Source organism: Chaetodon trifascialis, chromosome 5 (genome assembly GCF_039877785.1).
Source record: "Chaetodon trifascialis isolate fChaTrf1 chromosome 5, fChaTrf1.hap1, whole genome shotgun sequence".
Lineage (NCBI taxonomy): Eukaryota > Metazoa > Chordata > Actinopteri > Chaetodontiformes > Chaetodontidae > Chaetodon > Chaetodon trifascialis.
In genome coordinates this window covers 30,399,680-30,412,314 of record NC_092060.1, presented here as the reverse complement: position 1 = coordinate 30,412,314, position 12,635 = coordinate 30,399,680, and the positions used below count along the sequence as shown (strand labels likewise).

General features: G+C 43.1%; 1 protein-coding gene across 1 annotated transcript in view; it reads left to right on the top strand.

Annotated features, from left to right (window-relative positions):
• The first annotated feature begins 388 nt into the window (after positions 1–388).
• emx3 (empty spiracles homeobox 3) overlaps positions 389–12,635 on the top strand; it is a 15,814-nt gene continuing 3,567 nt past the window's right edge. The window contains exons 1-2 of the mRNA XM_070962828.1: positions 389–1,086; positions 11,908–12,092. Of these exons, the coding sequence (XP_070818929.1) occupies positions 714–1,086; positions 11,908–12,092 (558 nt within the window). The 5' untranslated portion in view covers positions 389–713. The remainder of the gene's footprint in view (positions 1,087–11,907; positions 12,093–12,635) is intronic.

Sequence of the window (12,635 nt, the reverse complement as noted above, 5' to 3'; positions counted from 1 at the left end):
AAGTTGAAATACTCGAGTAAAGTACAAGTATGCCCAGCAGGTACTGACCCGCAGTACTTGAGTAAATGTCAGCTTCGTTACTTTCTGCCTCTGACTTTATCAGTTTTATAGAAGAATGATCTCCAGGTGACTGTTGGTGATTAATGTAGGCCGCAGGCTGCAAACCATCATCATCACCCTCCTCTTCCTCCTCACCGTCACCCACTCGATCAACAAAATGGCTGTCGGAAAGGTGGCCTCTGCGCATGCTCGGCGCACCTCTGCAGGGAGGGCAGGGCAGGTATCTCCCCGCAGCCTGTTGACTGACAGACACTCCCGGCTCACACTGCAGCATGCGGCGGCAGGAGACGCGAGGAGACACCGACTGATCAGCGCCCGCAGCCCCGCCGCCCTGCGCTCCAACCCGGCTGCAGCTCGGAGGATCCGCGCTGCACTTTGACCGGACACTCTGAGAGGAGTTTGTGGTTTTTCTCCTGCGCGCTGCGGCCAGAGACACCGCCCCGGACACAGGTGAGGGGAAACTTCTCCCGCTCCCAGGTGCACAAATCAGGAATTGCGCACGGCTTTTACGCACAGGCGGACTTCTGCGGAGAGTTATGGCTCTCCGGGGGGAGCTGGGATTCTGAGCTGCCCAGTCCGAGGAACTGGACTAACTGGACGCCGCTTTGTTACTACCTTCATCTTCCTCACGCGCTCCTCTCCAGGTGCTTACAATGTTCCAGCACAGCAATAACAAGAAATGCTTCACCATAGAGTCTCTGGTCGGGAAGGAGGCGATCAGCCGCGGCGGCTCCGGGGACGAGCCCATCCGGCCCACGGCGCTCAGGTTCCCGGAGTCTCTGCACCCCGCCGCCGCCGCCGGGGTCTTCGGCTCCTGCTTCCAGGGGAGCAGCGGGAGGACTTTGTACTCGGCCGGGCCGGACTTGGTGCTCCAGGAGCCCGGGACGCACACGCAGAGCCCCGGCGGGCTGCCGCTGCACCCGCTGCAGATCCCCCCGCAGAGCTTCTTCAGCCCGCAGCACCGGGACGCGCTCAACTTCTACCCCTGGGTGCTGCGGAGCCGGTACCTGGGCCACCGCTTCCAAGGTGAGCCGGGAGGAGGGACGGGGGGGCTCCTTATTTTTATTCTGCTCTGAAGTGTTTTCTTCTTCTTCTCTTCTCATTTTACGCGTTCAGGTTTTTCTCCAGCGGGTGTTTGTGTTCTTCTCTGATTTCAACCACTTTTCTGTCTAAAATTATTATTTTTAAAGTCTTTTTTATTGATCTAAAATTCAGTATTTGTTTAGCCCGCGTGCCTCTGAATGAGTGTGTTGCAGTAATATCACAATCAATTCCAGAAATAAGAGAAAATCTTTAAAATCTGGATTTTTCTTTCAGTTTTCTTTCTTCTCTTTGGCAAATGTTTTATTCTTTTCTCTTATTTTCCATCTTCTGCTACAATATTAATAATAATGATAATAAGAATAAGAATAAAAAGAATGATATTAATGATAATAATAATAATAATAATAATAATAATAATAAGAGTAATAGAAGAAGAAGAATAAAGAACAACAACAATAATAAAAGAATAATAATGCTAACAACAACAACAACAATAATAAGAGAATAATAATGCCAATAATAACAACAAAAACAAAACAACAACAACAACAACAACAATAATAATAATAACATAATGTGTCAGCAGCTTACTCCTCTGTAAAAATAAAAATGATGTGATGATTATTAATAATGAATATGTTAGTATCGTGGTGGTATTATTAGCAGTAGAAAGTATTTCATAGTAGTTGTACTGCAGTATTTGAGTGGCAGTTTTAGACCTTGAATTCTGACTGATCATCGATGATATTATTGGTCAGTTATTGGAGAATTGGATCATTTGACTGTTTTCATCCTGAAGCACTCATCGATTTGATTTTATTAATTAATCTTAATTCATGTTCATGTTTTCATTTCTTCTCTTTCCTCGTTGGTTGTTTCTTCTTCTGCTGCAACATTTTCTGTCATCAGTCTTCTTCTTCTTCTTCTCCATTAAAGCTTCTCACACATTCTGAGGAAATAACTACACACACACACACACACACACACACACACACACACACACACACACACACACACACACACACACACACACACACACACACACACACACACCTCCAGCGAGATCTGTTGCTTTTGTCAGCGCGCGCTCAAACCTGTAGCAATATTTCCTGGAATGTTTCCGCAGTTTTGCTCTAATGACAATAATGATAATAAGAATAATAATGTCAATAATAATGATGATGATGATGATGATGAAGATGAAGATGAAGATGGTGCAGTGGAAACGCGGGCTGCTGTTTCTGATGGTTTCTGACTTTGAGCTCCATTAAATCTTCCTGCTGCTTTCAGGAGAAACAAGGAAAAACGTTTCAAACGACCAGTTTCTCCTCGTGAACTCTTTGAGGTGAATTTCCTCTAAAAGTCGGACGCGAAGTTTTTTTTTATTTTATTTTATTTCATTTTATTTTTTTATTAATTTTTCTGACGTGCTGTGTTTCTCTCTCAGGTGTTGATATGAGATTCTGTCTCGTGAATCTTCAGCTGCTGATAAACTTCAAACTGTTTCAGCTTCACTTCAGTTTCTCTTCAGGGGCCAAACTGTTTTCAATACTTTGGATTTTTTTCTTCAATACGCGAAAATTTTCTGTTCATTTTTTTCTTTAAATGAATTCTTATGAATTTTGAAACTTTAACTGAAATCTTTTCTTCACGCGCGGAAACAAACTGACGTCTGAAAATCATTTTTGATGAGCGGCTCTGATTGATCTCAGCTGTTTGATCGATCTGATTTATTAACGTTTGATGACGTCAGCTTCGGCGTTTCGACACAAAGTCTCATTAATGTGTTTTTAAGAAAAAAAACAAAAAAAAAAACAGTCAAAGAACTGATCAAAACAATCGATCCAGAGTTTGTCAACGTGCGGCCGCGACCCAGCAGACAAAACAGATGAATTCGATGATTTATTTTTAGAAATAATAAACAATAAAAAAAGATGTCGGAGAGAATGACGATTTTTCTGCATTGAATTAAAGAGAAAATTATGATTTTATGTGATAAAAACTAAAACAACTAATAACAAATTAATGACGTGAAAAAGGAAATTTTAATGATGTTTAAATTTTTATATGAACAGAAAACAAAATACATTTATGAAGAAACACAAAATAAACATTTAGTTATTATTAAAGAAATAAAATTAGAGATGAGATATTTTAGGAATATCTGAATCATTTTGAGGATTTTTATTGTAATTAGAGAATAAAAATATTTCTCCGTCATTGAAGCTCTATGGGGGAAATGTTGAAACCAGCTGCATCATTTTACACGTCTATCAGAACAAAGTGACACGATCAGATTCAAATGAGCTTTATCGACACCTGAACCACGTCAGCAGCCGTCCTGGTCCTGGTCCTGGTCCTGGTCCTGGTCCTGGTCCTGGTCCTGGTCTGGAACATTAACCCTCCTCACCTGCTCAAGCGTCAGGCATCAAGTTTAATTTTTCATCCTCTTCATCATCTTCATCATCAGCACTTTTTCTTTAAGATTAAAATATTTAATGTTTTTTAGAATTAATTTCATCAGGTTTAATCTTCAGACTGAAGTTCAGTTTTTAGGTTTTCTTCTTCTTCTTTGTCTGTAAATTAAACAACGATCTGAATCAGGAAGTCAGATGTTACTGATGGCTGCTCTCCAGTGAAAACCTCGTATCTCCGGCTTCTGATAATTCAGAGCTTTTGAGATGAAATAAAAGATGAATTCTTCTTTTCTGATTTTTAGTCTAAATTAAGATTAAAAATAAAATAAAATCAGCGCTAATAATAATATTAACAACATCAAAGCTGGTTGAACTTCACAAACACTTCCAGTCATTTCGGGGTCGATACCTGGTTTCAGTGTGACGTCTTCACTTCCTGCATGAGTAACCTTAACGTGGAGGTTTGTCAATCTGCGGCTGTGGGCCCCAACGGGGCCGCGGAGCTTCGAGAGAGGGTCCGAGCAGGAAGTCAGTTTGTGAAGTTTAAGAGGCTGAATGCTGCATGTCACACACACACACACACACACACACACACACACACACACACACACACACACACACACACACACACACACACACACACACACACACACACACACACATTCAGCTCTTCAGATTAAAGGCTTTTTTCTGTGATTCTGTACGCCAAACACACGTGATAGAAATGAGTTCATCACTTCCTGTCTGACTTCCTGTCTGACTTCCTGTCGTCTCAGAGCTGAATCTTTAAAAACGCGTCTTTAACAGAAAGCTTGAGTTTGTGAACTCTCGCCATCGGTCGTACCAGCAAACAGGAAATGGTCCATTTGTTGCTGCGCAGGATGAAGGACTTCTTCTCTGATTTAAAAACATCAAACAGGAAGTGATTAACAGTCCAGGTGTGACGAGCTGTCAGTGTGACGATCAGAGACGAGACGAGCTGATGTCCACTCGCTGCTTTCACCTCTGCACACTTCTTCTTCTCTTCCTCTTCTTTGTCTTCTTCTTCTCTTCTTTCTCTTGTCTTCTTCTTCTTTTCCTCTTTTCTTTTTGCATTTTTCCCTTCTTCTCTTCCTCCTGTCCTCTTCCTTGTTGTCTCCTCCTGTGCTTCATCTTCTTCTTCTTCTCTTCTTTTCTCCTTGTGCTTTTCTTCTTCTTGACTCGAGGCTTCACTCTTCTTCACATTTTAAATCTGACTCTTTCTTCTTCTTCAGTTTCCTGCGTCGCTCTGATTCGCCATCGTTTTTATTTTTGTGAGTTTTCAGCTTTGAGCGCCGATTGATGCTAAATGCTGTCAATCATATCATATCAACACCACTAGCTACGTTAGCGTATCGGCTAATTGGATGAGTAAACAATGAGAACGCAGTGATAAAAGTACCACACAGTACAATTACTCATTCAGTGCAGTAATGTGTGTGTTGTCCTCTTGTCTCTTGTCTCTTTAGATCATTGTGTCCCCTGTGTCTGTTGTCCTCTTGTCTCTGATCGTTTGCTTTGTGAAAACAGTGAGAAATGTGGTCTCAATGAGTCCAAAGTGACGTCTTCACCATGTCTGTTTGGTCCAAAGCTCCTCAAAATTTTAAATTTATAGAGTAACTAATAACTAAAGCTGTTAGATGAATGTAGTGGAGTAAAAGTGCAGTACTGAGTGCAGTACTGAGTGCAGTACCTGTGTAAATGTACACACAGGAAAACTCCTCCTGCAGCAGATGAATATTGTGCAGGAGATTCTTTTGTGCTGTTACTCAGTTGTGGTTCGTTACAGTCAGTGATTCAGTTGACGGATCAGCGGATCGATGGGTTGATTGATCAGTCGGTGAGCCTTCGTCTCATTGGCTGCGTCTGCGTCCTCTTTTCTCTCTGCGGCGGATCAACGAGTCGAACGAACGAACGCTTTTCATGATCTGAGCGACGTCAACGTTCACACACATTCTTCCTGTTAAAGGAGCCTCTGGTTCATTAAATATACTGAGGAGGAGGAGTGTGTTAGTGCAGACCGCACACACACACACACACACACACACACACACACACACACACACACACACACACACACACACACACACACACACACACACACACACACACACACACACACACACACACACACACACACACACACACACACACTCTCCGTCAGGTCTGGACTTGTTTTCAGTGCCAGGGGAACCTGATGTGCCATCTGCCCCAACAACCATCCTCCTCCTCCTCCTCCTCCTCCTCCTCCTCCTCCTCCTCCTCCTCCTCCTCCTCCTCCTCCTCTCTTAACATTTTCTCGCTGATATGAACATTTTTGGCGTCTTTTCCTCCTCGTTCACGCCTTCCCCTCCTCCTCCTCCTCCTCTCTTTGCTGCTCCTCCTTTCAGATGTGGAAACAGAGGAGCAGTTAACAGTCCTGACATGATGTGAGCGCCTCCCTTTGAGTGCGTCTCCTCCGTCACGAGGAGGTCTGACACGTGTCTGTCTCTTAAAAGTCCTGTCTCCATCCTCCTCCTGCTTCTCTTCCTCTCTGACAGTGAAAATGCAGGATTTTCTTCTTCTTCTTCATCCCCGCCTTTGTTTGTGGAGTCATCGTCACCTGGTGTGAAGACAAATGAGGACTTGCTCCTCAGCTCGTCGAGGCTACCGGAGGTCAAAAACTCTTCAGGGAACCTTTTGTTTCAGCCTCTTGACCTCCTCCTCCTCCTCCTCCTCCTCCTCCTCTTCTTCTTTGTCTTGCTTCACATCTTCCTCTTTGTTTTCCCTCCTCTTCCTCCCCTCACTTTTTTAAATGACAGAGTATGAGATGAGAAACACAAGAGCAGACCTCCTCCTCCTTCTCCACCTTCTCCTCCCCCTCCTTCTCCCCCTCCTTCTCCTTCTCCTCCTCCTCCTCATGTTCCTCCATGTTGGAGCTCCTCTGCATGCGTCTCTGTCCTTCCTGTTGCACAGGAAGTGATGTATTTACTGTTTGTGATGTGTGTGTAACACAGTAGAAGAAGAACTGGGTTGTTAGCGTTAGCATTAGCAGTGATCTGCCCGTTTGATTGACAGCTCGTAGTTGATCATCTCTCCTTTCATCACCAGCTTCTGTTTACATTCTTCACTCCTTCTTCTTCTTCTGTCATCACAGCAGCTGAAGCCGTTCGTCGGTGAAGCGTCGCTGACGTGAAGTATGTCCTCGTCTCTGCTGTCCTTTTGTTTTGCAGCTAAATTGACATTTTTAACCCTTTTCCACCCGTTTAAATGAGCCTGAAACACTGATCCAAAGCGAGCTGAGAGCTGGTCCTGACTGGTGACAAGACCTCAGAAAATCAATATTTTACATGCAGTTTTCTAATGAAATGTCTGTTTGTTGTCCAAAAAAGATGGTTTACTGAGAAACATCTAAAATTTAAATGAGACAATGAATATTTAGATCATCCACCTTCATATTTAGGCTAAATATCTTCATATTTTAATATATTTATCATCTCAAATCCTGTGTAACTGTTCAAACTGAACTGATTGAAGAGCTCGTTTTCAGAATTTCATTGGCTGCATGAAGTGTCAGTCATCTGAGCGACGGGTTGCTATTGGCTCGATCTTTACATGAAAGAGAACGAGGAAAGTCTTTTTCGAGTGGCCTCTCATTGGCTGTTATCGGCTGTCCAGATGAAAAGGGAGAGGTGTCAATCAAAAGGTCAGAGTGCAGAAGCCAATCTCGAGAGCTACACCCACTCAATCATGTTTGTTTGTTTGTTTGTTGTTGATTGAACTTGCTGTCAGTTGTATTTTAAAATCAATTGCATCGATTGAATCACGAGAAGTTTAACTTTCCTACGATGAAGAAACAACATGAAAGGCAGCAGTTGTGTTCACGGACAGACGGAGTTTTGGCCTCTTCGCCTGCTTCACACGCTGTGACTGTGATTGACAGCATGGAGCTTAAAGGTGGATGAGAGGAGGCGTGTCATGATGTCTGAATGGACGTCACACGCTGTTTGCTCTGATTTCAGAGCGACTCGACGGCGTCTCCGCAGAAATCTGTCGTGATGTTTCTTTAAAGTTCATTTGTCTGCGCCTCAAACCTTCAGAAAGTTCGGTTGGATGTGACGCAGTGAAGGTTTATCTGAGGGGAAACGTGTCTGAAGGGAAGCACGTGTATTTTATTTCCATTTGCTGATATTTTGCAGTCATTAACACGTTCGGTTTGAAAACAGCTGAAACGAAGTGACAGAGAGAAACAGAAATAGACGTGATGTTGTGCTGCGGACGAAGTTTCATGCAGATGTGAAGAAACGCGAGGCAGAATGTAAAAGGCTGAAGATGAGAAGTGATGTGGAGCAAACGTCTGGCGAAGCGCTCGGCTCTGCGGCCTCGCGTCGGCTCTTCAGACCTGCGTCTGGAGGGTTGACCGGCGTTAGCTGCTTCCAGTCTGTCAGCTGCGCCGTTAAAAGGGTCAAAACCTTCAAACTAAACGTCATGAGAGGCTTCAAACAGCTTTCACATCTGTGGGTCAAAGCGAAGCCACGAGTCGGATTCTTCCTCTTTGTTCAGCTGAGGTTTAGGCTCAGAGCGAACGTTTGACTCGAGCCCTCGAGTCTCTGTCGCGCCGTAGCTTCCAGCATGAACGGTCGTTTGTCAGGCGGGGTCGACTCAGACCCCCCCCGACCCTGCGAGGGATTAGCAGCTACAGGTGATGGATGACGGACAGGTGGAGTCGAACTAAAACGAGTCACAGGCGGAAAAAAGAAACAGCAACTAAAAATGAAGCAAACCTAGAAAAAGGGAATAAAGACACAGTGATAGAATGAAGTAAGCCGAACTGCCAGCAGGTCTCACGTTGCATTGCACTGTTGCATCATGGGTAAATTCCAGGTGTGAACTGTGATGCAAAGCACAGCCGAGGCCTCGAGGTCGCTGTTCAAGTCCGTGACGGTCGTTTTATTTTAGGTCTGCAGGTTCTATGAGGACAAACGCAGAGTGAAACAGAAGAAGAAGAAGAACCCGGACAGACGGAGAACTTTGACTCGACGTCAGCAGACGCTGTTCCAGTTTCTGAGCTTTCGTTCTCTCAGAGCGTTCGCTGCCTCGAGGTCATGCCGCCTCTGACCTCCGACCTGCCTGGAAACTCGCCGCCGTCGTTGTTACATTGACGCATCGTCTCGGGTTATTTGACACTCAACAGAAATCAACCGTCGCATTTGCAAGCCGAGCTCCTCTGAGACTCCGGCGGCCTCCGTCAGTCACGGCTGCGGCTCCGGTTTGCATATGAATGTGACTTCAGAGACGCTAACGTTGGATAAAAGGCGTGAGCGCGGGTCTGCCGTCTGCACGCCATCATTGTCCTCCTCGCCTCCTCCGAGCCGCCAAGTAACCGACTCTTTTGCGTGTGGCGTGTCGGCAGCGGCGCCTCCTTTCAGCCGAGCCGCGGCGGTTGAGAAGAAGTCGAGCGTGGATTTGTTTTTATGTAAAATAGATTTGAGAAATTTACGTGAGATTTCAATAAACGGTCGGAAAAATGAAGCAACACATGAACACAAAGAGAAACTCAACGTCCATTTTAGCGACGCGTCTCGCTGTGACCGCACGCCAACATGGCTGCTAGCCGGCTGGTTTGTTTTTCTAACCTGCGATGATCTCAGAGGTGAAAGGTCAAACCGCAGCGCCGGTTAGCCTCAAGCTCCTCAGTCAACCTGAAGTCACTCGCACGATTTCAGTTGGTTCAGCAGAAGTTCAGTCGCTGAAAGTACAGCAGTACTTGTACTAGTACTGTATTTTTTATTCTTTGCTTATTAAACTGAATCCTGTGAAGTAACTCGAGTCATCGGACGAAAACATAAAGACGAAACTCCAAGACGTGAAAAACAAACTTTATTTCCATCACACGTTTCATTTCACGTGAAACACCATCAATCACAAGATCAATCAATAATAACTAGTGCTGTCAGGCGATTAAAAAAATTAATCTAATTAATTACAGGATTTGTAATTAATTAATCTAATTAATCGCATTTTAATCTCATATCTGCTAAAGGTCCCCAAATAAAGAATTTGAATTCTAGGACATTACAAAATTGTAGTGCATGACTAATCAACTGAATACACCAAGAAGAGAAGATCTGATATCCACATTTTTATTGGTGAAGTGTGCTTCATAAACGAAATTCAAAAGAAAAAAGGTCAAGCACATCAGCAAACCAATTAGGCCAGGTGCATTATTCAAAAATGCAATAAAACGGTAGCTGGAAATTAGAGTCAGATGACGCTATCTGAAACGCCTTTTAGGCCCTCGTCTGCCACGATTGAAATCGGTCTGCAATCAGCAGCAACACTTTGCGATTGAGTTTGTCAGTTTTTCCGTCGTGGCTCTGCTCATTCGTTTTGTGGGTTGGCGCAGTGAGCTCACGGTCGCACTAGCGGCACCAGCAGCAACTACATGTTTAGGGTTTAAATGATAATTCAGGCTGGAGCTGCTACGGTGAGAGGAAAAGTCTTTTTTACACAAGGTGCAAATCACTGCGTTCTTGTTAAGAGTCCCGTCTTTGTTCTTTTTATAAATAAACTTGCCGTTCAAAGGTCCAAGTAGGCTCGCCTCGCTCTCCGCTGTCGCATCCACGTCTGCTGTCACCTGCCACTGCAGCCTACGGGTCACTCAAAGGGCCAAATTTAAAATGCTTGCGCATTGACTTGCCACTCGTGATTAATTGCGTTAATTTTTATAGCGCGTTAATTTGCAGTGTAATTAATTAATCTAATTAACGCGTTAAACCGACAGCCCTAATAATAAGATCAATCAATCATGAGATCAATCAGAAGATCAATCATGAGAATCGAAGCTCACATCGTCACATCTTGATTTTCAGTTTATTTTCACAGAAAAAATTCCACATTCGTCGTAAAATCAGACATTTAAAAGCTGCTTTCAAACGTTTGACAGTCCTGAAGGAAAAATGAGTCAAACAATTAATGAATTAACAAAATTCATCTTAATAATTGACCAATCAGCTGAGCTCACGTCTAATTTACATGAAAGCCTCAAACAGGAAATATACAGAAAAATCCAATCACTGAATAAATGAAAGAAAATAAAATTTAACTAAAGAACAAAAGAAAAAACACACACAGAGACACATTTTAATAATTCAATACAACTTTATTTATACCTGAAAAATCAAAACAGGAAACACTGCAAGTCCCAAACTGAACACAGCTGAAGGATTATTGATGAATACATGAATAAAAATCAACAAAACAATAGAAAAATAAAGAGAAGTTACTGGAAAAAGACAGAAAGCAGAGGAGATCAATAAATCAATACTAAATCAATAAAGGTGATCTGCTGCTGCATTCACCAATAACTTTATCAATATCTGCTGGAGGTGAAACATGAAAGATGAACGGATGAATCCTTCAGGTTTGAAGCTGACTGTCGAGGTTTGAAAAGAAAAGTTTGGAAAAAGGCCGATTTGGATTATTTTAGGATTTAAGATAAGATAAGACTTTATTGATCCTGCTCTGGGGAAATGAAGTTGTTACAGCCAGCAAGTACTACAAAGAGCAAAAAAAAAAAAAAAAAAAGTACACAGGGTACAGAGTAAAAAGCAGCTGTGTGTGTACTTCATGTACAGATTCTGAAAATACTGCTGTCCATTAGAGTACTTTTACCAATACTGTTATGAGAAGAAGTACTCGTGTCATACGTTGTGTTCACTTGAGAAATACTGTCTGTGTATAAGTACAACTCGTGCAGTTTCTCAAAGTACTCTTATGGATGATGAAGAGTTTCTGATCAGCTGAGAAACAGAACATCTGATCAGAAATCAGTTCTGACAGACCGACGCTCCAACACGACTCACAGCCGCTGCCTTCTGATTGGCTGTTACATCAGCGAGTACCAGGACAGAGCACTGATTGGTTCATCATCACTTTTCATGGAACTTCATTGCTTCATCCTGTAGTATTATTAGTAGTATTATTAGTAGTATTCTGTGTTTCCTCTTTGCTCCACTTTGTTCTTTTTGTTTCCTTCATATTTATTGATGTTTAACTTGATTTTTGTTCACAAACGTTCATTTTTGGTTTCCGACGTGTTCGTGAGTCGATGTCAGGAAGTGTTCAGTGTGATGTCATGCTGACAAACGCTGAGTCACAGTTCAGGCTGCGGTTTGACTCCACACACACACACACACACACACACACACACATACACACGTATGTGATGTCACGGAGGCTCTGGTGACGTCATGAGGACGCTGTGACCAAAGATCTTATCTTATCTTACCTTATCTTAAGATCTCTGTCACCTGTGTCCTCCTCTCAGCCTGAGGACAGTCTGAGGACACCTCAGCAGGTCTCTGATCCGTGTTGGTCTTGTGTCCAGGGGAGGACAGCAGTCCGGAGAACCTCCTGCTCCACGGCCCGTTCTCCAGGAAGCCCAAACGGATCCGCACGGCGTTCTCGCCCTCCCAGCTGCTGCGGCTGGAGCGAGCCTTCGAGAAGAACCACTACGTCGTCGGAGCCGAGAGGAAGCAGCTGGCCAGCGGGCTGTGTCTGACCGAGACGCAGGTAGGCATGATGGGAAACCGGGGGGGTGATGGGAGGCCGAGGGGGAGGAGGAGGAGGGCATGATGGGAAAGTGAGGAGGGGAAATGTTTTATTACATTATCAGAATAAAAACTTAAGATGACATAACAAAAGTAATGAATAGGAGTAAATGAATAAATGAATGAATGAGTGACAGATGAATGGATTAATACACGTGTCTGGAAAAAATAGCAAATGAAAACAAAACACGATCATTTCTCTCAGAAAATTTGAATGAATGAATGAATGAACAGGAAGTGAAATAAATATAAAGATAAATAAATAATAAAGCTAAACTAAACACAGGTACAAATATGTATATGAGTAAATGAATGAATGAATGAATGAATGATTGAAAAGATGACAACTTCTTGCAGTAAATATGGATGAACGCATGAACGAAAAACTATTTGACACCAATCAAAAATGAACAAATTCTGAAAATATGATTTATTTAAAGTCAAATATTCAGTGGCACCAAAAATCAAATCAAATGTGAAAGGATGAATGACTGCATGCATGACT